Here is a 27413-nt window from a genome sequence, read left to right on the forward strand (position 1 = left end):
CATTCCATGATACTCACCTTCCTGACACAATCACTGAAGACAAAGAGGGTGCATAAGCAAATGTAGTGAAGAAAGCTGATGGTGCCCAGCTGTCAAAAGATATAGCGTCTGGCATCTTAAAGGCTTGAAGGTAAGCAAGCGGCCATCTAGCTCAGAAGCAACAAAGCCCACATGGAAGAACACCAGCCTGTGTGATCATGAGGTGTGGTGTTGAAGGGATCAGGTATCAGCCATCATCAGAACAAAAAATCATATCATTGTAAATGAGGGGGAGAGTGGGGTGGAGAACCAAAGCCCATCTGTAGGCAAACTGTACATCCCCTTACAGAAGGGTTCTGGGGAGGAGAAGAGCCTATCGGGTGTGATGTAGCAATGATGAAATATACCAACTTTCCTCTAGTTCCTAAATGCTTCCTCCTCCCCCCCACTATCATGATCCCCATTCTGCCTTACAAATCTGACTAGACCAGAGGAGGTACACTGGTACAGATGGGAACTGGAAACACAGGGAATCCAGAGTGGATGATGCCTTCAGGACCAGTGGTAAGAGTGGTGATACCAGAGGGTGGAGGGAGGGTGGGATGGAAAAGGGAACCGATTACAAGGATCTGCATATGGTCTCCTCCCTCAGGGACAGGCAGCACAAGGGTGGGTGAAGGGAGACGTCGGACAGTACAAGATATGACATAATAATAATTTATGAATTATCAAGGGTTCATGAGGGAGCAGGCAGAGGGGGAAAAAATGAGGAGCTGATGCCATGGGCTTAAGTGGAGAGCCAATGTTTTGGGAATGATGAGGGCAATGAATGTGCAAATGTGCTTTACATTATTGATGTATGTATGGATTATGATAAGAGCTGTATGAGCCCCTAATAAAATGATTTTAAAAAATTATTTTGGCTTGTGTACACTGGTAAAACAGTATGGTACGAAAAAAGATCCAAAGAGACAAAATTTGTCTTAAAATTCAACAACAGCATTAGTTTTCTGTATTAACAGGCATTACTAATCTGGTCAATACTGAATTGGTTAATCTTTTGCTTTGCGTAGCATTCATTCTCAAATGGTTATATATGTTATTTATACTTAATCTTTTGGGAAATGAAATTCTCTCCATAAATGTACAACTTGGAAGGTAATTACTAAAGCAGAACTTATTTGGGTATGAAATCTCAGCTTCAACTCGATACATATGGAACGAAGCAATGAATGAACTCAAAGTCCATGACGCCTCAAACAGTTTAGATGGACAGCCTTAGAACAGCAATGAACATCATACAGTTTGATAATAAACATATTTTACCTATAAAAATGTTTACAGTGAGTTTACAACATCGTAAAATTTAAAAATACCTACCCCCAATTGGTATGATACACAGGTTATATTTGCATGCTAGATTCACAATCTTCACTACATCATCATGACATGCTGTTGAAAAAGGGAAATAGATTAATCACAGGGTATGAAAGACCCTGCAAAGTAAGTATCTATACCGTTCCTTAGCAGCTTTATTTTAACACAGGCTGTTTATTAACGTTTAACGTTTCATTCTGAAATCATCTTAGACAAATAGAAATGTTGCAAAACTGATACAAAAAAATTTTCTTCACCCTGCATACTTAAATATTAACATCTTCTACAATGATGATTCAATGACCAAAAATCTAGGCAATCAATGTGGGTACAATTCTATGAACTACTCTGCCGCCAATTGGCCCAATGTCCTCCTCTTTTCTGGATGGAAGAAAATCCAGGACCACATCCTGCAGTTAGTTATCATTCTTCCTTACTCTTCTTTAAGACAGCTCTTCCGTGTGTCTTTCACTCTCCTATCCATGAAAGTTTAATACAGTTACAGGTCAGTTATTTCATAAACATCCCTCATTTGGGGTTTGTATGGCATTTCTGCACGATCAAGTTCAGGCTATACATTTTGGACAATAATTCCACAGAAATAGTGTGCATTATATTTAGATACACGAGGTAGACACATCTTATTTCAGGCAATGTTAGTTTTCTTCATTTAGTTATGTTGCATATACAAGACTTCTCAACAATTTAAAAAAAAAAAAGCCTACTCCATCAAGTCAATTCTGACTCATCGCTACCTTCCAGGACAGAGTGGAAGTGTCCCCTGGGGTTTCCAAAATGAGAAGTCTTTATAGGAACACACCTCATGTCTCATCTCTCTCCCATGGAGGGTCTGATGGGTTCAAAGTACTGATTGTACGGTTAGCTGCCCAATGCACAGCCCACTCACTATATGCTGATATGCCAATATGCCACGGGGGAGGGGGGGTCCTTTAGAATGTTATATTTCTGGTGAAATTAACAATTGACATGTGGGGAGATACTGAAGACTATATAAATATCATGTTTCTCATATTTATACCAACAAATTGTAGTATCCATTGAGGCTTTTACCTCTGTTATGGTTTTTTTTTAATGAATGAATGGTAAATACTATCCACATGCAGTCTTTTTTACTGTAAATAACTAAAGAATAAATCAAGGTAAAAGTTATGTAAGTCACATGGGGAAGATTTTAAATGAAGTGCTAAGACTCAATTCGACAGGTAATAGGGCATTAATGGAGATTGTTAAAGAGGTGGGAGTAACACAAAAAAGGGAACTATTTTAAAGACTTTGTCACACAGAGGAAATTTACATATACATGATGTAAATTTGGAAATTTACTGTTGGAAAACAAACTATTTCCAAGAAGTTCTTATACCCAAAGATTCAAAAAACAAACATATATACTTGATTTGTTCAGCAACGTAAGATAGCAAAGGGAATACTTTAGAAAAATAACCTCACTCAATGTTGTATGGGAGGGACAAGAAAATGAAGGCACAGAAACCTCTAGGACTATCGAAAAAATCTAGGTATGTCCTGATAAAGGCCTAACAGAAATTCAGATGGAAAATACAATAAAAGGGCAAAAGTGTGAAGGAACTAACCAAAATAGAAATATTTTACAAAGCACATAATCTTCTGTGTAATGCCCAACTCCATCTGTTTCCTAAACCTGTAATTTTAGAACTCTTTGGATTTTTTAAAGCAAGACATATATCTTCACTATGATATTCTCTTATTATTTTAATAGTTAAACACACACAAAAGCACATTTGAAAGTCCTATTCAAAATATATCAAAGAATGTTCTATAAGGTTTCCTGTGTGAAATTACACTAAGTAAAGTTTGCTTTCATTACTTCCCAGGAAAAAACAGAGTGAGCCTTAAGTTAAAAGTATTGCTCTGAATGAGGGTACTTTGTCCTTGGTGCAGGAACAGTTACATTTCTATACAAACTAACAAGGACGAAAGATTTATTTCCTAACTAATCCAAAGGCACAGAGGAACTTTTATCACAAATAAGGGGGAAGTAATTTCATTTCCTTTATATACACCAACTGCACTAAGCTTTCAAATTAACCATAAAAGGCATATTTCTATTGACATCCCAACACGATTATCTACATTCACAATAGATTTAACTCATCAAAAAATAAAACCAAACCTTACTGCCTACAAAGAAAGATAATCAGAGATCTAAAAATATAGCTATCTTTATTTTTTACAGGTAAAATCTATAGTGTTGTTAAGAATTAACAACACTAGATATAAAAGGGTAAAGAAAAAACTTACTTGGCCATAATACTATATCAGGAATTCGCTCAAATATTCCTTCCCTGAGCATAACCATCTCATGAAGACAATGACCTAGTTTTATAGTTTAAAAGAGAAAAAATGCAGAAACATCTTAAATTATAGAATTTTTTTAAATTTAAAATTAATAGTATTTGTATAAAGTACTTTACCATGAGCTCTAAAGACTCGATCATCTGCGTCTTGTGAATATGAAATATTAGTTTGTTTGAGGTCATGAAGAAAGTCTTCATTTATAATAGAAGGAGGTATGTCACTGAGGTTTAGGGATGCCTAGGAAATAAAATTGGTCTCTTTAACTTATTTCTAGAAGACAAAATGCCTAAAATAGTGGACTATCCCAGAAAGGACAATGACTACAAAAGGCACTTTATTTTCAGCATTCAAAGCACGGCAGAAGAGGAAAGGAAAAGACCAAGCAATGTCTACAGAAGCCACTGTGTGCTGACAGCTACCAACCACAGACACTGCTTACTCCCACTCTCCAACACACGAGGCTCCGCGTTCTCTCTGCGCGCCACGGTCTGACTTTCATTGCATCCTGACTGCCTTCCAGCAAAGGGACATAACCAAACCTCAAACCGTCCGTTTCAGAGGGAGGGAGGGAAAGCCACTCGACTTTTGCATTACTATTTCTTATACAAGAAAATTAACCATACTATTAATTATTCTTTTTTATCTTATTTGTCATCCTATACCACTAGATAAAACTTAGCATTTTGAGTTCTATCTTTAAATGATCAAAGTTTCACAAAAATATGAAACATCTATTTAAAGGACCATTTTGAATCTTAAAACATAATTAAATTAAATTAAATTTAAACTAATAAGCAACTTTAAGACTTTATCTCGACAAGCAACCAACTTCTCTGTTACATGAGATGGTCACCACCAAATTTACAAGATTACTATAAGAAAGGCAGTTTAAATTAATCATTTTTGTGAAAAACATCTACTATGCTGCCTCATACATAGGATAATGTCTATAAAGGCTAGGCAATCAAATCTGCAAAAACAAAACAAAAAACACAAAATAAAAAACTATGCATGGTATATGGAAAAGGAAAATTATAGAACATTTAAAGAAAAACACATGGCATTTATTCAGATTTTCTTAGTCTCGTACTAAGTCCCTTTAAAAGGAGAGAGAAATAAAGACAAGAAAAGACCCAAAAAAAACCTCCAATCTTTTTCAGAAAAAGTAAGGGTCTGAAATGAGGGGGCAGGAATTGTCTAGGCTAATGTAATTATTATGGAAAAAAGCTATGGATCTATAAATAAGCCTATTAAGTAGTCACTAGAATCCACCCTATATCCCATGTTACATAGTAGATGTTAGAAAATGTGCTATGGCGATAATAACATAAAGACATGATAAACATCAGTTTGGTATGTATACACAGCAATTTTTCTAATCCCAATTTGTAAATATAAGCAAACTAAAATTATCACTCATATCTTAATCAATGTTTACTTTTTAATAATTCTCCATACACAAGGGGGCCTCATAAAATTTATGGAAAAATTCCATTATCTTATTTCCTTTCCATGAACTTTTTGAAGTCTCCTCATATTCTACGTGTCCGAATATTAAACGTAACATTACACTTTTAGTGATTCTACACTAACTCTACATTACTGTCAGTTTATTAAATAAGCTATAGATTACATCAATTTACACTTTTGTAACTAAGTACTTGCACACGGTTGACTAATTTGAACTTCGACATTGGCCTGTGAGAGGAAGAAGAGGCAGTTATTACTCCCACTTGTCAAATTAGGATACTGGGGCACAAAAAGGATAAAGAATGTACCAGATAAATAAATCTCTGATGAATTCTGAGTTAGTAACTACGTCTGAGACTCTAAATAAATTGCCTCTAACGAGCTTACAATGTCAATATTACTAGTAGATTTCTTAACCAAAAAGCATGTCAAACCCATGAAAGCAACTACAACAAATTATAGAAGTAACTCTAATTATCTAAATACAGTTGAGGGTCTTAAACAAGAGAGTTAACCATGTTATTAATCATTCTTATAAGCTTACTTTAGAGGTAGTTTTATGCTCCACAGATACTCCTAGGTTATTTTGGACCCAATCTTTAAAAGCTGGTAACGTTAGGCCACTAACAGGGTACCTAAGGTACAAAGAAGGGAAAATGTTAGAGCAGCGGTTCTCAGCCTTCCTCACGCCGTGACCCTTTCTTACAGTTCCTCATGTGGTGGGGACCCCCAACCATAACATGATGGTCATTGCTGTGGTGACATGTTGTGCTGACCCCCAAACCATATTTCAAAATTATTTTCATTGCTACTTCATCACTGTACGTTTCATTGCTACTTCATCACTGTACGTTTGTTACTGTTATGAATCGGGCAATCCCGGTGAAATGTCGTTTGACTCCCAAAGCAGTTGCGACCCACAAGTTGAGAGCCACTGTTTTAGAGAAAGTTAACTTTGTTTAAATTTGAAGCTTAGATTCCTCTTCCAGTAAAGGTCAAGTAGTTCCTGGCCAATCAATCCAAATGAGATCGCTGTTCTTTGTGAAATGAGATTTAGAAAAATCACGGTAATCATAGTCAGCATTTTTCCCCTATTCTGTTTTGGTTTCAGTTCAATTCTCTCCTTGCTACTACTTCAAGTAAGATCAATTTCCTATGATTCTCTAGGAGTAGTATTTAGAAAATCACACTCAATCATTCTTTTCACCATAAAGTTTAAATCACCTCTTCTTCCCCTCCAAAAATTTAAATGGGACACCTAAGTAAGAAGACTATACTACAGTGCTCTTATTTTTATTTGTATGTAAATGTTTCATTTATAAAATATTAAAGCACAGCATTCACATAAAACTATGGGCAAATAAAAAGTATGCAGAAAATGGATTTTTATCAAGTAAACTTGCCATGTAAACAGCATCTTAAAGACTTACTGATGGCCATTATGTTTCCACCTTTTGTCTACTATGAACAGTACCATAATCAGCAGTGCTCTTGACACTTTAATCCCCTGAAAACACTACAAGAGCCCAAGTGGCGAGACTGGGTTACTGTTGGGCTGCTAACCACAAGGTAGGCAGTTAAAGACTACCAACAGCTCCAAGGGAGAAAGCTGAGACCATCTGCTCCAAACCTTTTACTGAGTCACTGTGAGTTGGAATCAATTCAATGGCCATTAGTAAATTTTAGCAGTGGGATCACTGGGTCATATGGTAACTATCTTTTTGAGCAAACACCAAACTGTTTTCTACATCATATTCCCCAACAACGATGGATTACCCAACATCCTGGCAAAGAACCAGAACATCACTTGTTAGGTGCTGCCGAGTTGATCCCAACACACAGGGACCCTATGTGGAAGAGATCAAAACACTGAGCTGCCAAGTGTGGGTTCAATGTGGCAGCCACTGTGTTAATCTATCTCTCTGACACTCTTCCTTCTTCTCATTGGTTCTCTACTTCATCAATCATGAAGTCCTTTTCCAACATCAGGTCTCCTCCTTGTAATATGTCCAAAGTAAATGAGCAAATATCCCCACCCTCATTTCTGTGGAGCATCCTGAACGTTTCAAGACAGATTTGTTCATTGTTCTGGCAGATCATGGTATATACAATATTCTCTGTACACAACATAATTTGAACACATATATTTTTATGCAGTATTCCTTATTCCCTGTCAAACTTTGACATGCACTGAAAATACCTGGGCTTGGATCTGGAACACCTTGGTTCCCAAAGTGACATCTTTGTTTTTAAACACTTTAACGAGAGTATTTGCAGTAGATTTGTCCAATGCAATACATCCTTTCATTTCTGCACTGCTGCTTCCGTGGGCATAGCTTGTGGGTCCAAGTAAAATGGAATCTGAGTTAGTTTATTGTGCCAACCTGGCTGATAAACACAAGTGGGGTTAATTGAAGGGCAGAGGGATAAATGGCTCGGTGAGCCTCGCCTTTCTAGTTCTTGCGTCTCTTGCTTTGTGATGGTTGGACCAGGGTGCACCTGCCTTAGCAGTTCCCAGCTTCAGCTTGCAAGGCTGACTTCCTACAAGATGATCCCTAAGAAAAAGCCACATGGACCTATCCCAATGCAGCCCTGGGTTGCAGGAGCAGTCCTGGGTTGCTGGAGCAGCCGTGTAGAGACCCCTGCCAGCTCTGAGATGCTTACACATTCACTGACCCAGCTTTCCTCCTGCAGTTGGCACCATTTTATCTGTTTTGTGAGATGGAGGAAGACTTTGTGGATTGGTATTGAACATCTGGGTTAATGGGTTACTGTTGGACTTGTTGTTGGGCAACACTGGGTTGGGATGTTTTCTTGATGCGCACTTCACCTTTATATAAAACTCTCTCATACATGAGTTTCTGTAGATTTGTTTCTCTAAAGTACCTAGACTAATACAGAATCCAAGACAAAATAAAACCTTTTCTCCACTTATCACAGTGTTGTCTGCTGATCCAGTTGTGAGGGTTTTGTTTGCTTCATACTGTCGGGTAATCCATACTGAAGGTTATAATCTTTGACCTCCGTCAGTAAGTCTTCAAGCCTTCTTCACTTTCAGCACACCAATGCGGACACGTTGGGATGAGCCTTCCTCTGACCCTGACGCCATACTATTCTTCATGCCGTCCAACCTTGGGACTGTTTGTTCCGCACACACTGAATAAGCATGGTGAAAGGCTACCTCCCTATTAAACAGTCTTCCTGAGTTTAAATCACACAAAATTTCCTTATTCTATTTGAATGATTGATTATATCCCAGTCTATGTAGATTCTGCATGAGCACAATAAAACTTTCTAGAACTCCCATTCTTCTTACTGTTACTCATAGTTTGTTGTGATCCATATAGACAAATGCTTTGCACAGTCAAGAAAACTCAGGAAAACATCACTCCGGTATTCTCTGCTTTCAGCCAAGATCCACCTGACATGAGCAATGACATCCCTCATTCCAAATCTTCTCATCAAACTGGCTTGAATTTCAGGTAATCGCCTATATACTGTCACAATAATCAACAAAATTTTACTTGTGTGGGATGCTAATGATATTGTTCAATAATTTTCAATAATTACTTTTCTTTGGAATGAGCACAATTTGGATCTTTTCTAATCATTTGGCCAGGTAAATATCCAAATTTCTAGGCATAATTGACTGCCCAGAGATCTACATCTGACCCCCATGTCATAGCCCTTCTGATACATACCATACTATGAAACCAGTATAAACAAAATGAAACAAAATGCCCATCACCCATTTGCCAAAATGATACCTATCTTAATACAGCATATAGGGTACTGATGAAGCAGGACTCTGATGATCCCTTTACAACAGTTCACCATTCTTGATACAGCTGTCTTCTGCTTCCTCAGCCACCATGTATTTTCCGACTTGAGACCTCAGGTTCCACCTGTGTCTGAAGTAAGGGCCATTTCATCCAGACTGGCACAGCTGACAACTTCAATCTTTCTATCAGTTATCATGATTCTGCTGACTGGCCCCGCTCTTCCTTGGCCTAGCTTCTCGAATCATTTGCCCAAGACACACACTGAATGAGCACAGAGAAGAGCAGAGCCCTGATGCGAACCTTCCTGATGTAAATCCAGGCACGAGGCCCTTGTTCCGACTCTGGATCCGTGTACAGGCTCTGTATAAGTACAACTAAATGCTCTGCAATTCTCAGTCTTTAAAATGTTATCATCTTTCTTTATGGTCCGCAGCCAATAAAGCACGAGAAAACAATCTCTGGTCTTCTCCATTTTCTATCATGATCCATCAGCAATGATATCCCTCGCTGCATGTCCTCTTCTAAATCTGGCTTGAAGTTCTGGCTGCTGCAACTATTTTTGAATCATCTTCAGCAAGATTTTCCTTGCCAAAATTATCCTCCCCAAAATACTCTATAGGCAATCACCAGTTTAAAAACCTTTTCAGCACTGTTTGGGTCAGAATAGGGGAACATCTTATAAATTCGCACCCCCATCTAAGGATCTCTGTTTCTTTCCAGCTCTGTTTATATTTCTTTATTGTGGTACTTTATTCATCATTTTCTGTGTGTTCCTTATGTGCAAAGGGTATGTATTTGTCCAGTCCACCACACTGCCAGAATTTAAAATCTGTGCAGAAATTTCAAAAATGTGTTTGCTATCCTCTAACACTATTCAAACATACACTGAGTAAATGAACACTGTCCAGCCAGTGGTTAATTTTTCTGTTATCAGTTTGCAAACAAAAATTTTATTGTTTCTCTTTTAAAAGGAGCTTTGCCAAAGAGTAAGCTTTTAGATCTTGACTAATTCTACTGTTGCTGCTGTGGAAAGTCCAGAAAACCCCTGAGGGCACGGTCAGGGGCGAGGAGTCAGCCCCAGAAGCAACTCACAACACAGTACAACCGAAGGAAAAAGAAGGATGTGCAGGACACTTGGTTTCAACCCTGCTGAGCAAGTGACCCGGGCTACACTATCTAACTTCTCTCATCCTTAACGTAGTCACTGTAAAGAAAATACCACTATAATAACCTCAGAAAGGGAATTCAGTAAGTATCCCATTTTCCCCGCTTTCCATTTTTTATTTATTTTTTAAAGTCAACAAACATTCAAGTATAACATATTTGCACCCACTGCCCTTTCAAAAGCTGTGTTTAAATTCAACAGACAAACCAAAACATCAGTTTGGGCAAGAGCAGGGAATGTTACTTAAAATCAATAAGAATTCTTTAAAAAAATTTGTATGTAAATTATATTTAAAAAACTGTACCTGGAAAGAATAGTAACACTATAAATATCCTTTTGAAATCTTATCAATACATTAATCAAAAAACATTTCAGAAATATTGTTAGAGCTATCAAACAATCTTTCTCCATTACTTCTTCTCTAGTATATTAAAGAAAATTAATAATAAAGGTAGCATTTATATTCTTACACACACCAGAAATTGTTCTGCTTTCATGATAACTGCTGCTTAAAAGTAAAATCCTGTATTTAAAAGTGGAGTTACTTTTACAGGCATCAGAAGACCCAAAACACACCAAAAACATATTGTTGAGAATGAGGAAGGTCAGCGCAGAGACCCAAAACCATCTGCAGACAATGGGACATCCCCTCACAGAAGGGTCACAAGGGAGGGATGAGTCAACCAGGGCACAGTAAAGCACTGATGAAACACACGATATTCCTCTGGTTCCTTGAGACTTCCTCACCCCCCACTATCATGACCCCAGTCCTGCCTTTCACTGCGGACTAGGCTGGAGCATATACACAGGTACAAATAGGAGCTCATGACACACAGAATCCGGGTCAGATAAACCCCTCAGGTGGTACAGAAATGGGAGTAGTGATACCAGGAGAGTAGGGGGAAGGTGGGGAGAGGAGGGAATATGGTGAAGGGAGACAATGGTCGGTGTAAGATATAAAAGTAGTAATAATTCATAATTTATCAAGGGGTCACGAGGGTGGGAAGAGAGTAAGTAGGGTGAAAACAGGAGCTGATACCCAGGGCTCAAATAGAACGCAAATGTTTAGGAAATAATGATGGCAACATATGTACAAATATGCTTGACACAATTGATGTATGGATTTTTTTAAGAGCTAAAAGAGCCCCCAGTAAAATGATCTTTAAACAAACACAAAAGGGAAGTGACTTTTAACTTTTAACAAGCAAACAGCATGGATTGAGTGGCAGGGTGGATACAGACCTTGTTTGGATCCTGACTGAAACTAATTAACTATAAAAAATCCTTCTAGAGACAACTGAGGAAATGTGAATTGGGTAATATAAAATTAGAATAATTATGTATTCTAAAACTATTGCAACCCACTGCCATCAATTCTGACTGTATTATAACATCACTACTATTTACTGGAGTATAGCTATGGTCTAATCCAAAAAATACTAATTTTAAAAGATACATATATAAATAAGGTGACATGACAATGCCAGAATCTGAAGTACAACAGCAAAGACAAAAATGAAACATGACAAATGTTGATAACCTGTATATTATTTTATCTGCATGTATGCTTAAAGTATTTTTATTGAAAGAAATTAAAAAAGAATAAATTAATCAAGTTTACCTTTTCCCCGTCAATTCAACATTGCCCTTCTTATTGAAGATGAACTTGGAATCATTATATCCCCATCCATTCCATTTCATAACTTCTTGCCTAATGAGAACAAAAAAGCATAAAAATGAGATCTATGCCAAATATCTCCACACTGAAAAAATAAAGTTGAAAATTAACTTACACAGTAATTTTAAAGTGGCCCACAAAATATTGTGAGCTTAAATAAAGTGAAGTCTATATCAAAATTCCTTTATAATACAATTTCTGAATGCAGAATCACTCTTAGAAAAGCAGCAGTTTCACAAGGGCCTACAGTCACTAAACACAATGCACTGAGAAGAAAAAAGAAGGGATAAGAAAGAAACTTAGAGTATAAATACATTTCATCTTCTACAACACTGGGTTTACACTGAGTTCATCTTCTACAACACTGAGTTTACACTGAGTTCATCTTCTACAACACTGGGTTTACACTGAGTTCATCTTCTACAACACTGGGTTTACACTGAGTTCATCTTCTACAACACTGGGTTTACACTGAGTTCATCTTCTACAACACTGGGTTTACACTGAGTTCATCTTCTACAACACTGGGTTTACACTGAGTTCATCTTCTACAACACTGAGTTTACACTGAGTTCATCTTCTACAACACTGAGTTTACACTGAGTTCATCTTCTACAACACTGAGTTCATCTTCTACAACACTGGGTTTACACTGAGTTCATCTTCTACAACACTGGGTTTACACTGAGTTCATCTTCTACAACACTGAGTTTACACTGAGTTCATCTTCTACAACACTGAGTTTACACTGAGTTCATCTTCTACAACACTGAGTTCATCTTCTACAACACTGAGTTTACACCATAAGGATGACCTGAAAAAGGTGCGCAATTAAACCCAATGATTCACTTGAAAGATAAAGTTGTAGACATACTAGATAAATTATAATTACTAATTTTCTGCTCCGATGAAAAAGGCCAATTCACAAGATGGATTCTCTAGTAGTATACACTTTGAATACAGTAGATTAAAAATCTGAGTATTGAGTTTACAAACATTTTAAGAATACAGTAAGCAACCCCATGGAAGCAGTATTGTATCACTGTTTGGAACGTGTCTTAGAATGGCACTCTATTCAAGCAGATGGCACCCTACTCAAAGCACATGTGTTGAGAATGATGATGCCAACAAATGTACAAATGTGCTTGACACATGGATGGATGGATTGTAGTAAGACTTGTATAAGCCCCAAATAAAATGATTTTTAAAAAAAGAATGGCACCCTAATGTGATCTGAACTACTGAAATGAATTGTTGGTGAATTTTCTTACTGGAAATTCAACTATGATGAAAATTTTAAGGCCTCGGCTGCTGATCACAAAAGTCAACGTTTAGAACCCACCAGCAACGCCACCGGAGAAGGACTTGGAGATTTGCTCCTACAAAGATTGAAGCCCAGGAAGCCGTACGGGCAGTTTCCACTGTCAGAGGGTCACTGTGCGTCGGAACGGGCTCGATGTCACCAACTTCAAAGGAGTGCGTAGCCAGCTTCTTTGTCTCACAGAGCTACTACTTGGCTAGAACTGCAGACCTTTCTATTAGCAGCTGAGAGCCTAAACAGTGAGCCACCAAGGCACCAAAATAAACACTGAGAAATAATTTTAGTACAGTAGCTAAATGTGGTATGTTTATGTAGCTCAACAATGAGATTCACTTCTTTAAAATAAGGCAGAGGATTCTGAAAAATTATTCCCAGATAGTATCAAGGGAAAAGATAAACGTGGTCACATGCACTCATCACTCTCAGCACTTGACAAGGAGGTGAATCAAGGGAGCAGAGAAGATCTGCTGCTGGCCTCTGGAAAGAGATACATACAGAAGAATCTTGGACCTTACCATTTCAAATTGAGATAATGTCCTAAAAAATGGTAAAGCTAACATTTTCTGTCTTTTTATCTCAATGAGCAAATTCATTCCTCCTGTCAGGGGACTTACTCTATTTATATACACTTTCCTAGCCTTCCCAGAAGTTGAAATACAGGCATTTGGAATGCATGCAATCCCTCTCAAAACAGTGTTACAGAACTTAGATACAATTAGCAGCTAAGTTACCTCCATATCAATCTTCTGACATCATCAAGTATTTCATGTGTTAAATTAAATAGGTAATAGGCTTCTGATTTTAAACTTTTATAAACCCATGCCCCTCTTCAATTTACTAACACATACTAAAAATTTACATACAATATGTGCAACTGAATTTCTAAATAATAGTATTTAGGAAAGTACAAATATACTAAATAGTATTTAGGAACTAAATACTAGATAATAATATTCAGGAAACTAAAATCTAAAACTAAATAATAGTATTTAGGAAAGTATAATAAGCACACAGAAGGACATACAGCATTAACATTTTTAAAATTTAAGTAAAACTTCTGAAAATCACAAAACCCTAAAACTAAAAAGGTTCTCAGAAACCACCCCGAACAATTACTAATCTTTCAAATCAAGGAGCAGTGCTCAGAGAAGTGCTCATTGTCATGGCGAAGCTAGTGGGGAGCATGTGAAAGCCAAATCCTAGCCAGCTCTGAAGACAGAATAAAAGGTGGCTTCAAATAATTCATGAAAACATGGAATTTAAAAAGATCAAAAAAATTGTCCAAGACCATGTGAAGCCTCTCATATTTGAAGCCCACCAAGTCAGGCTTATAGCCACCCCTTCTGTCAAGACAGAACTGCCCCTGTGAGTTTTCTGAGACTATAACTCTATATTTACAGAGAGCAGAAAGCCCTGGCTTACTCCCTCAGTGTCTGGTAGTTTTGAACAGCTGGCTGTATGGCTAGCAGCCCAATGTGTAACCATTATGCCACCAGGCCTCCTAGGTTTTGAGATTTTGAGAAGCCATGCTCTCGCATAAACCAAAAGGATTTAAAACAACTACTTCAATATGTCAATATTTCTCTTAAATAAACCTTACATGCTATTATAATGGTCATTTTTTGCATGTAACTTGAAAAATATTTTTTACAACCCAAAGATATGGTTGTTTCAGTAAGTTCCTTGCCCTTATGTTAGTGAAAATTCATTCTGCCATTCAGAATAAAGATCCCATAGTGGCGCAAGGCCTGAAATGAAGAAGCCTGATCAAAATGCTACCAACTCCCTGTCAGATCCAAAATAAAAGGATGCAATTTTCAACTACCCCAAAGGTCAATTAACCAAAGACTCTGACACCTCAAACTCCAAATTTAATGTCTTTTTGTTAAAAAGGCAAAAAAGAAAGCAACCTGATTTTGCTATTAAAACAAATCAGCCTGGGTTTTACCTTTAAAAAAAATCATTTTATTGGTGGCTCTTACAGTCCCCAATTCCATACATCAATTGTATCAAGCATATTTGTAATTAGTTGGCAGCAAAAAGAAAATGGGGACTTATAAAATAGCATCACATATACACAAGGTGGCAGTATTCTCCTATGATATACTGTGTCTACCTAATCATTTCTTTGCATTCCCCCTGGATGGTAGAATCATTGAAATATTAGATTTAGTCATAAAAAAGATCATAAAGAATTCATTCCTTATTCTTTTAAAAATACTGTTAGCATTTTTATTTCCGAATTCAAATTCTTTTATACTTAAAAAAACTTGTGCCAAGAGATATAGAATTGGTTATATTTATATTTTCCAAAACTTTTTCATCACCCAATACGTTTATCTTAAAGAGTAAGATGTTCACTTTTAAGTCTCTCTGTCCATTAGTATTGTTCTTCAAATAGTGCTAAATCCTAAACATCCTGTATAAATACATCATTTCTATCATCACTACAATTCTTAACCATATTTTTCATATTTTATAAGAAAAAGACAAAAAAGTGCTAGTATGGGTCCTCAAGTCAGCACCAATTCATATCAATCCTACGTAAGATAGAATTAAACACTGCCCAGTCTGGGCCATGTTCACAACTGTTGTCTGAGCCCATGGTATGAGTCATGGAGGCAAAGGTCAAGTGAGCATGTGGCCGACAGAATAAGCTGGTTGAGACCAATTACTATATCCTTACTGTTTGCTGATACAAGTTTCCAAGTAAATACCCTTATAATTTTGAGTAGTGTCTGTGAGTTTTGTGTGGCCATGGCAACGAATTAACAAGCACAGTCAGCTAAAACCCAGTGGTGTGGGAGGAATAGTTGGTATCAGGATAGGTAAAGAAGGATAGACAAAAGAGGCATGTCTGACTCCTGCCTTGTGGCAATAGGGAAACCAGAGGTCAGTATGTCCACCTCCATTGCTGCTTATTACACCTACCATTCCCATTTTAGCACTGATAGTACAGTAAATTACTTAATGGGCTGCAAGCCACAAGGTCAACAGCTCCACACATCAGGCACTCATAAGAACAAAGTTGAGATGCTGGGAGAGTGGAGGGTGAGTGGGTTGGAAAGGGGGAACTGATTACAAGGATCCACATGTGACCTCTTCCCTGGGAGAGGGACAGCAGAGAAGGGGGGAAGGGAGACTCCGGATAGGGCAAGATAGGACAAAATAACGATGTATAAATTACCAAGGGCACATGAGGGAGAGGGGAAAGGGGAGGGGAAAAAAAAAGAGGACCTGATGCAAGGGGCTTAAGTGGAGAGCAAATGCTTTGAGAATGATTGGGGCAAAGAATGTATGGATGTGCTTTATACAATTGATGTATGTATATGTATGGATTGTGATAAGAGTTGTATGAGTCCCTAATAAAATGTAAAAAAAGAAGAAAAAAAAAGAACAAAGTTTAGGGTGTCTGTCTGCTCTCATAAAGATCTCGACTTTGAAACCCAACTGGGCAGTTCTACTTTGTCCTTCTTATAAGGTTGCTATAAACCAAGATTGACTGGATAGCAGTTGAGTTGAAGTAACAGGATTACTCTGACTCAGGATAGACTTGATAGCAGTGATTTGGGTTGAGTTGTTCAATGTAAACAATAAGGAAATCCTATTATTTAAGAACTTTAAATAAATAGAAGTATGAAGGCCCAGTGTTGGATTTCTAGATAACCCATCTCATAACAGTCACTCCAAATCAATTACATATGCAAAACGTAGATATTTTTTAATCTTTGAAGAATGTTTTGTGTAATTAAAATCCTTATTTATTTGATTATATCTTAATTACTTCAAGACTAAGTCAATCATGAGTGAAATAAAAAATATGCTGAGAAAGTAAAAGATACCAGGAGGTTCATGAGGGAGGGTGGGGGAGAAAGAGAGGTGAAATGAGCTGATACCAAGGGCTCAAGTAGAAAGAAAATGTTTTAAAAATGATGAAGGTAAGTGGGTGAACAAGTAAATGTGGTGAAGAAAGCTGATGGTGCCCAGCTATCAAAAGAGATAGTGACTGGGGTCTTAAAGGCTTGAAGATAAACAAGCGGCCATCTAGCTCAGAAGCAACAAAGCCCACATGGAAGAAGCACACCAACCTGTGTGATCGCGTGGTCCCGAAGGGATCAGTTATGAGGCATCAAAGAACAAAAAATCATATCATTGGCTGCACACCTCCATGATACAATCGCCGAAGACAAATGGGTGCATAAGCAAATGTGGCGAAGAAAGCTGATGGTGCCCAGCTATGAAAAGAGATAGTGTCTGGGGTCTTAAAGGCTTGAAGGTGAACAAATGGCCATCTAGCTCAGAAGCAATAAAGCCCACATGGAAAAAGCACAGCAGCCAGTGTGATCACGAGGTGCCAAAGGGACCAGGTATAAGGCATCAAGCAAAAGAAAAAGAATATGTGTGTGTGTGTGTGTGTGTGTGTGTATACACACCATAGTGAATGAAGGGGGAAGTGCAGAGTGGAGACCCAAAGCCCATTTGTCGGCCACTGGAGATCCCCTCATAGAGGGGTTTAGGAGAGGAGATGGGTCAGTCAGGGTGCAATGTAGTGCCGATGAAGAACACAGCTTTACCCCAGATCCTGGATGCTTCCTCCCCCCAACTACCATGATCCGAATTCTACCATGCAGGGCTGGATAGGGCAGAGGTTGTACACTGGTGCATATGGGAGCTGGAGGCACAGGGAATTCAGGGTGGACGATACCTTCAGGACCAGGGGTGTGAGGGGTGATGCTGGGAGAGTGGAGGGTGAGTGAGTTGAAAAGGAGGAACTGATTACAAGGATCCACATGTGACCTCCTCCCTGGGAAATGGACGACAGAGAAGGGGGGGAAGGGAGACTCCGGATAGGGCAAGATATGACAAAATAACAATCTGTGAATTATCAAGGGCTCATGAGGGAGTGGGGAGCGAGGAGGGAGGGGGGAAAAAAGGGGACCTGATGCAAAGGGCTTAAGTGGAGAGCAAATGCTTTGAGAGTGATTAGGGCAAAGAATGTATGGATGTGCTTTATATAATTGATGTATGTATATGTGTGGATTGTGATAAGAGTTATATGAGCCCCTAATAAAATGTAAAAAAAGAAAAGAAAAAAAAAAGAAAATGATTAGGGCCAAGAATATACAGATGTGCTTTATACAATTGATGTATGTATATGTATGGATTGTGATAAGAGTTGTATGAGCCCCTAATAAAATATTTTTTAAAAAAAAGAAAATGATGAAGGTAACAAATGTACAAATGTGCTTCACACAAATGATGAATTGTGATAAGTGCTGTATGAGCCCCCAATAAAATAATTAAAATTAAAAGGTTCAAGGAGAGCAAATATTCCTGGGAAAATATACCAAGAATTTCTATAGGCGAAATAATATTCCGGACTTCTTTAAAGAAAATCTCAAGTTTCATATTTTTACATTCTATTTTTAGAATTTTCATATTTTAATAAGAATTAAATAGAAGTTCCCAATAGAAATACAAAAGCCAGGGTTCCGTGGAACACTAAGTCACTGAATCCTGGATCTTTGGGGTGCACGGCCTGCTCCAGAAGCTACCCCAGTGAGAGCCCAAGCGGCAGCTCCACTGAATGAGCTGCACCCTACATCAGATACACTAAAACCTGAGGTCTCAAGTTGGAAAATACACGGTGTCTAAGAAGCAGAAGACAGCTGTATTGAGGATGGTGAACTGTTGGTAAAGGGATAATCAACATCCTGCTTCACTAATACCCTGTATCCGTGGTTCTCAACCTTCATTGCTACTTCATAACTGTAATTTTGCTAGTTATGAATCAAAATGTAAATATCTGATATGCAGGATGTATTTCCATTGTTACAAATTGAACATAATTCAAGCATAGTGATTAATCTCAAAAACAATATGTACTTTTATGTTACAAAATATTTTTAATGACAAATCAATGAAATTTTGTCTTGAAGCATGGTGTAGCATGAGCAACAGTCTTCACCCTGGGTACTCGTATGTGGGTATATCTGCATGTGGGCAGACCCACCTGGAGACAGATAGAGAGTGGTGTGTTGGTTCCTAAGACCATCGGAAATATGTGTTTTCCGATTGCCTTAGACAACCTTTGTGAAAGGGTCATTCGACCCCCAAAGGGGTCGCAACCCACAGGTTGAGAACCGCTGCCCTATAAGCAGTATTAAGCTATGTATCATTCTGGCAAATGGGTGATATACATTTTGTTTCATTTTGTTTATTGCTGTTCATAGTACAGTGTATCTCAGAGGTGCTGTCATTGGGGCCGTCCTATTTTTGTTTTTCAGTAAATGAAACCCAGTATTGGTGAGCCTATACCGACAGTAAACAGAATAAAGGTATGTGGGGGATTCAGGAGGTAAAAGGGAGGCGATATCGAGACCAGGAAGGAAAAGAATGTTGGGAAACAGATTATAAAAGCCATCGTACAATTTGTCTGATGCGATTGAACTAAGGAATGATATGACGTATGTATTAATACCCAAGTAATAACAAATCAAAAGGGGGCAAATTGGGTTTGGGCTTGCGCTGCATCATAGCTCCTACTTAAAAACAATTACCGTATATACACGGGTCAGTGGTACCCCAACAAGGTGTAACATCTCACTGGGGCCCCCTGACGTAACAGGACGAGCGCCCGTTATCTCACAGGTGATTGCCATTCCTCCACTGTTCATTCAAAGCCCCGCTGACACTGCAGGGTTTTGAATGTTTGCTTACTCACATCTAACCAATCAGAGCCATCCTATGATGTGGACGGCTCCAATTCGCAGAAGCACCCGTAGTGATTCACTTACGCAGGCAGCTGAACTGATAAGGATGTGTCTGTGGCTGCGCAACGTCTCTCCCCTGTGGTCTCTGTATTAATTCACATCCTGCATCCTCCTCCCGCACGGACTCCGCGCCCCCCCCCCCCCCCCCCCCCCCCGTCCCAGCTAACATGTCAGGGAGGTGGGGGAGTGGGATTACCATGAAAGTTCTTTTTCAAAGTCTTGTTTTTTTATCCTATTAGAAATGGATACTCTTGAGCCAAAACAAAAACGCCGGTATGAGGCTGGTTTCAAAATGAAGATTGTGTCAAGAGCAGAAGAGAGCAATAACAGTATTGCAAGTAGGGAATTCTGACGAAAAGCAAGTGAGGGAGTGGCGGAAAATTGAAGGCTGACTTGGAACAGATTCCAAAAGCTAAAAAAGCTCGTCGTGGTTTAACGTCTTTTTATGGTGCTCTAGCGAGTAAATTGCATAAACGGGTTATGGAGTGTCATCAATATGGTTACTGCGTAACACGCATGGGACTCCACATACGTGCTCTACAAATGGCTAAGGATGACAAATATAAAGCACCAGGCATTGAAAAATTTGCTGCATCAGCAGTATGGTGTACCTGCTTCATGAATAGATCTGGCCTACTGTTTGAGACAAAGAACGAAGATTTCCCAGAAAGTGCCACAAGACCTTGAAGAAAAAATTACCGTATGTCATTCCAGTCATTTATTATAAAACAAAGAAGGATTTATAATTATGACCTGGCAGATATTGGGAATATGGATGAAACTGCCATAACTTTTGATCTTCCAAGCAACAGAACTGTGGCAAGTTTAGGAGAAAAAAACATTTTTTCTCAAAACCATAGGAAATGAAAAAAAAACCAAAAAACTACTTTACAGTTGTTCTATCATGTTTGGTTAATGGAATTAAGCTGTGTCCTGTCTTTATTTTTAAAAGAAAGCCATCGTTACTTGTTTGGGAAATGTTCAGAGCCCACCTATCAGATGACATTAAAAAAAACTGGCAAAATCTAGTATAGTTACTTTAGCCGTTATTCCAGGTGGGCTTACATCTATACTGAAACCTCTGGATGTATATTTGAATAAGCCTTTTAAAGGTCATGTGCGAAGGATGTGGCATGAATGGATGTCATCTAGTCAAGAACGACTAACAAAAGGAGGAAATCTCATGAAGCCTGACATAGAGTTAATAGCAAAGTGGGTTTGAGATGCATGGGAAGACATTCCAGAAGACACGGTATAACGTGCCTTCCAGAAATGTAGTATTAGTAATGCTATGGATGGCAGTGAAGACTGCGCTTTGTATGAAAATGACAGCAGTGATGGTGATGACGGCGATCTCAGTGAGGACAGCGGCTATGATGACCTCACACCAGCTAAAGCTCTGCATTGGGATACGGATGATGATGAGGAATCCAGTTTTGAAGGACTTTAACTCTACATTTTAGCTTAGTTGCTGATTGAGCTCAGGGAATAGTACTCTTAAGGTATCATTGTTGATACCTTATTGCTTTGGTTGAACCTATTTTCCACTTACTATGCTGGTTTACTAATGTTAAATGACTTGTCCTTTTATTTGTATTTTATTTAAAATAAATATTTAAATACATTACCCTCCTGATGTCTCAATTTTTTGTAATTTTATTTTCATTTGTTTTGATTATTGAAACTCACCAATAGCTTCTGCATTTTCTACCCTAGGCTTATACTCGAGTCAATCAGTTTTTCTGCTTTCCCGGGTAATAATTAGGTACCTCGGCTTATACTCGGGTCGGCTTATATTCGAGGATAGGTGTACATGTACATACAAGTTTGGCATTTGCCATTTTGACGACTTAACAGGAGACCACTATGCAGTCCTTTATCCTATTTGCTGGTCTATGTAATGGTGAAAACACCCCAAACAGATATCAGGGAATTGACTGTGTTACCAAGAGAAAGAGCAAAGCTGTAAACTTCCCTTGGCCGCTTGGATTGTGCTTTTCCACCATGAAGTATTATGTCTACTTTCCACTTATAATTTAAATCTATGTGACAATTTTGGCAACCAACTCCAGACTTTCTCCAACTGTATAGGGAGCCTCTACAAACAGACTTTCTCTACTCACTTTCCCTATGCCCTCCCTTCTTGCTGGTGATTAAATGAGGAATCACATTACAAGCTGATTAGGCTGATCAAATTGTGACAATGACTATTTCTGGGACAGCCTTACATTTCTGCAGTAACTTATTAAACTGACCAAAACAAAGAAATATGAATGCTCTCAACACATGTTCAACATATGTAAGTTTCTAACCTATGTCCTTTCCCACAGAAGTCTAGTCTCCGAATCCCCTCTCATAGCTGTCACACAAGTGCAGACCAACTTGGCAAGATCTTGAAAGGTCAAGGCTGAAAGTCATACTTATTTGATGTATTTGCTATTTATGAACATTATAATGTTGAGTTTCAGAAGAAGCTTCTTTTACTGTGATAGGTTGTTGGGATTATTATTTTTGCCCTGGAAAATCCACAAGGAAAAAATAAATTTTATAAGGACTAGGGAAGAGGAAAGAAACTAAACAGAGCAAACAAAGGTTCCCAAACTCCTTCTGAAACCAAAACCTCACTACCCTCATGTCAATTCTGACTCCTGGGAACACTGACAGGGTGGAATTGCCCATGTGAGTTTCCGAGACAGTAACTGTTAAACTGAATTAGACAGAACAAAGCAAAACCACCCCTGTTGGTTTCCAAGGCTATAAATCTGTACAGGAGTAGAATGCTTAATCCTCCTCCCTTGGAGTGGGTGTAGATTTGAACCACCAACCATACAGTTAGCAGCCCAATTCATAAACTACGAGATGCCAGGAGAGTCGAGGGAAAGAAAAATCTGTAAACTCATGACTCATAGCAGAGAATGAACGAACCTAAGCAGTTTCAGAGCAAAGCAACTTCAACAAGAGGGCAAAGTAGGGCACGCACCATGTAGGAGATGGGAGTGTAACACAGGTGGAGGCTGGTTACCTGAAGGGAAGGTAGCATAGACCTACAGTCAAATTTTATAACCACCTACCCTGGAGTGGGAGTTTGTGGGTGATGGAAACTTTCACATGCTTGGCTGCCAATCCAGAGACTGATGGTTCGAATGCACCCACACAGAAGAGCCCTGAAGAAAGGCCTTCTACACTGCATCCCCCAATCAGCCAGTGAGAACCCGGGAGAGCAGCAGTTCTACTGTGACACAGCGTTGCCAGGAGTTGGAATCAATGAGGTAGCCACTGGTATCCCTGAAGAAGGCATGAAAGGTGTACATAGTTAACACTGTCTGATCCAGACTTTGAGGATTTCATCTAATGTAGGACTTTTCCTGATTCACACTTTAAATTGTCTCCCTATAGGACAGGACAGACTGCTGTGAGGCTCCCAAACTGCAAGTGTCTACTCCCACTTTGTTTGACAGAGCACAAGAAATTAAAACAATGGCTTATCACAGAATTAGTCTGTAGCACAACAGATCTACTCAAATCCCAGTATGTGTAGGTACCCAGTCACTAACAAGTGGACTTAGGAGTGGGCCATGGCATTTAAGAACCTCAGATGAGAACTTCAAATAAGAAATAACATGACAATGAGCAACATGTGCATGACAATGATAATCAGTCTACTATACAGTTCTGGTTTGCTAATAACATGTCGCTGTTTTCAGTGAGGACTTCATGCCTCTGGTTGGGTTTTTACCTACAGAAACTATTTGCACACTGGATTTTTACTACTCTTTTTCTCCCATTTACTGCAATAGTCAAAATATTGTACAATATTATAAAGCTAACGGCTTTACAATCATTCTCTCATTTGCTGCTCTTATCAATCCTTGGACATAGGTGTTATCATTCCTATTTAAAAAATGAGAAAACAGGTTCAAAAAGATTTAGTTCCTTGCCAGTGTCACCCAAACATTACATGATACACCCAGGGTTTTAAACATGATTGTCATACATACTCTAACACTCTTTAACAACCAAGCCATGATTTCAATGTATTGACTGCCACACAAGGAATACAAAATACTATGAGAGCCCAGAGAATGTACTGCTCATGTCTAGCTGAGAGGACGAAGCTTCTTTTTTTTCCTCAGTAACATAAAGAAAGGTTGTTCAATAATCACCACTATCTATATGAGGACATTTTCTTCTTTCTCAAACTCATTGTTAGTTCCCTATTTCCCCATCCACCTCCCTTGCCATGGAGGACAAAGCTTCACTGTGGTAACATTCAAATCCCCAATTTTTGCCCAACGGGACTGAAATCCAATAGACAAGCAGAGGCAGAAAAGTACCACGACTTTCCCAAGCTAGTAAGTCATTCAACCTAGCTGAAGCATAGTACATATATATAAGAAAATCATGGTGAACAGCAGAAAGCCCTGAGGGCAAATTAAAGACATTATTAAGCTTTATTATTTCCATAATAAATAGATAGCAATAAGACAGAAACAATCAATTCTCAATGCCAGCAAAGTTTTAAAGCCACCAAAAGTAGGAATTTAACACTATTTGCTTAAAATTTTTACTGGCTCTCCAATATGGGTGTAATCCAATGCTTTAACACAGTATATAATGTTAACGTGTTGGGCTGCTAACCTCGAGGTCAGCAGTTGGAAACCACCAGCTGCTACCCAGGAGAAAGGTGAGATTTTCCACTCACCCAGTTATAGTATGGGAAACCCACAGGGACAGATTTTACCCATAAGTCAGGAATTGACTCAATGGCAGGGAGTTTGGTTTGGGATAATGTCCTTGGTAATCTGGTTCCAACCTATTTTTTAACATTTTTTAAACGCTATTCCTTCAGCCACACTAAAAGCTGTCACAATTCCTTCTACACACCATGTCTTTTATGTCATCCTGGTTTTGTATTTGTTGTATATTCCCTGTATGAAATGCCCTTCCTCCCTAGTGAACTCCTAATTATCTGTTAAGAACCAGTTCCAGTCATTTCTCTAAAGCCATTGCATCTTCCTTAAGAATTTCTAACTCCTTCTTCTGTATACATTGATTATAGTGTTTACACAATCTTATCTTCAACATATCTACCTATCACCACTGGAGTGCCAATCACTTTTGCAATGTTAAAATGTAAGCACCACGCTGAGAACAAATACCCACACAATCCCTGAACAAAAGTTGGTGTGGCAATACAAAAAGTTGTGAGGTAATTAAATTTTTCTCTAGGGCACGACAATGAAGAAAAACCAAAGTATCTTGGACTCAAAAGTAAAAGCATGTATGCTTTACCAAGTACCTAGGCAAGGGGTTAGGAACATGCCTCATCAAGGTCTCATCAATGAGGTGCTGTGCCTGCATGACTACATAATGACGGAAATGAATGGAAACATGGGACTACTAATATATGCATGTGAGGTTGGAGAAACCAGCAAGGAATCTTGTTCAGATAGAAATATCCAATAATTGAAAATGGGAACAATGGTCATGAGAAAATCAGACACATTAACTTAAAAATTCTCCCAATCGTGATGAGAGTTAATGTACTTCTCGTACATGAGACTTGTTTCCCCATGAGTTTTATTGACATATAATTTGCATATCATATTCACATCATGAAGAGGTGTAATCCTCCTCAGTGTTTCTTGGCTACACTGAATAACTCGCCAAGAAACCTAAGTAGATGAAGCTTCAAACACGTGAAACTTCAAGCCTAGATATTACATGGCTTCAAGTCTAGATATTCCATCTGATCAGATCTGTCACTTACCATGACACATACATTATGATTTTAGAATTACTGTGCATATCCTGATACATGAGAAACAAGTAATAGAGAATGGACCAATGAGTCCTCATGTTTCAAAAAGAAAAGCTCCTCCAAAGAGTAGACTCCAAAGCCCCCCCAAAGAGTAGACTCCAAAGCCCGGTGTCAATCATCAAAGGTGTTTCAGAAATGAAAAGGTGTAGGAGGTAGCAACTGTGGCGTGTATAAGCCCTTCCTCATTTAAATGTAGGCTCTGTGAGAGCAGAGATCTTTTTCCACTTCGTTCATGATATAGACCAAACACCTAGAGTATATCAAAAACCAACCAAACTTCACTATCGCTAAATCTATGCCAACTCTTGGTGACCCTAGGACAGGAGAGACTGCCCTATGGGTTTCTGAGACTGTTATTGTTCACAGGAGTAGAAAGTCCCATCTTTCATCAGCGTAGGTCTGGTGGTTTCAAACTGCTCACCTTGTGGTTAGCAACCCAGCACAAGCACTATGCCATTGGTGATCTTGACTTAGAATATCAGTGATCAATTAATACTCTCTTAATGAATGAAATGGACATGGGAGATTTTAAAGAAAGAGAATTGGCATTTGGTAAAATAAAAAAATGAAAACACCATTTAAAAACTTAAAAAAAAAAAAACTTCACTGAGTCAATTTGACTCACAACAACCCTTTTAGGGGTTCACAGGTGCAGACAGTCTAATTTTTCTCCCACGGAGTAGCTGGTGGGTTTGAACTGTAGACTTTTCAGTTAACAGTCTAATGTTCAGCTGCTACCATAGTTCCTTAAGAGTTGATAGTATCAGTATAATATGAAGGGGGAAAGTGCTAGAGTTAAGATCATTAAAGATCTAGATAAAGGTCCAAGCTCTAGCACTTACTAGCAAAAAGTGACTGTTTTCTGGCAAGTATCTATGAACTTCAGTTCCCAACTCTGAAATGGGTGAGCACCATCTACCTGCTACCTGTCTTCCAGGTAGTTGTGAGAATCAAATGAGATCGGAATAGATAAGGGCAACTAGTGACTACTGAGTTTATTATTAATTTTGGGGAAAATTAATTTAAAAATCAATTCAATCTTAAAAGAATGGAAAGAAATTCAAAATTAAAGGTTAAAAGACATCAACTCTGTGGTAACTTGTTTTGTTTGATTACAGGGCCAATTTCAATACTAAGAGAAGTTAAGAAGACATAAAGAGAAACTTCATTCGGAATGAGAAATTGCAGTTCCATGGATTACTTAATATGGTTCTTCTACCCGTAGCCTTTGGCGACCCTCACAAAATGATTGCATTGAGCTGTGAAGTGAAATTGTTTGACAAAGCTCTTCTATGCATAGTTTCTGCAACTTCCACCAAAGGACTGAGTGGGAGCACGCAAATAAGGTGCAGAAAACTTAACTCAGGGAATGGTCGATTTTATCTTCTGCTAGAAACAAGAGTGCATCATCTCAGAAGTAGGAAGCATCTCACAGTCATAAAAAATGAAGAGCCACAAGAAGAACCCTTGTGAGATCCTTACCTAATGCAGTAGAGACACCAGAGGCCACAGCACCTATACCATGAGACAGAACAGAGGAGAAATACAGAGACCATGAGATAGGAGCAGTGGTCTTCTCAGCTGAGAGTAGACGGCTTCTCTCAGGTAAAGCTGAATGCCTTTCTGCAAGGTGCTGGCTTGCAGAGTGGGGTGCACGTTGGCCATTTATGACAACTAAAGTGGCTCTGAAAC

General features: G+C 38.6%; 1 protein-coding gene across 2 annotated transcripts in view; it reads right to left on the minus strand.

Annotated features, from left to right (window-relative positions):
- Window positions 1-27413, minus strand: part of AGPS (alkylglycerone phosphate synthase) — a 129165-nt gene that overhangs the window by 93273 nt on the left and 8479 nt on the right. The window contains exons 1-6 of one of the 2 annotated variants that reach the window (XM_075528827.1): window positions 22972-23105; window positions 11750-11839; window positions 5726-5816; window positions 3828-3948; window positions 3655-3729; window positions 1360-1431 (exon numbers count right to left, since the gene is read on the minus strand). In XM_075528827.1, the coding sequence (XP_075384942.1) occupies window positions 1360-1431; window positions 3655-3729; window positions 3828-3948; window positions 5726-5816; window positions 11750-11839; window positions 22972-23090 (568 nt within the window). In that variant the 5' untranslated portion in view covers window positions 23091-23105. Of the gene's footprint in view, window positions 1-1359; window positions 1432-3654; window positions 3730-3827; window positions 3949-5725; window positions 5817-11749; window positions 11840-22971; window positions 23106-27413 lie in introns of those variants that run through there. The other variant, XM_075528826.1, reaches the window with a different exon arrangement.

Source organism: Tenrec ecaudatus, chromosome 13, assembly GCF_050624435.1.
Source record: "Tenrec ecaudatus isolate mTenEca1 chromosome 13, mTenEca1.hap1, whole genome shotgun sequence".
Classification (NCBI taxonomy): domain Eukaryota; kingdom Metazoa; phylum Chordata; class Mammalia; order Afrosoricida; family Tenrecidae; genus Tenrec; species Tenrec ecaudatus.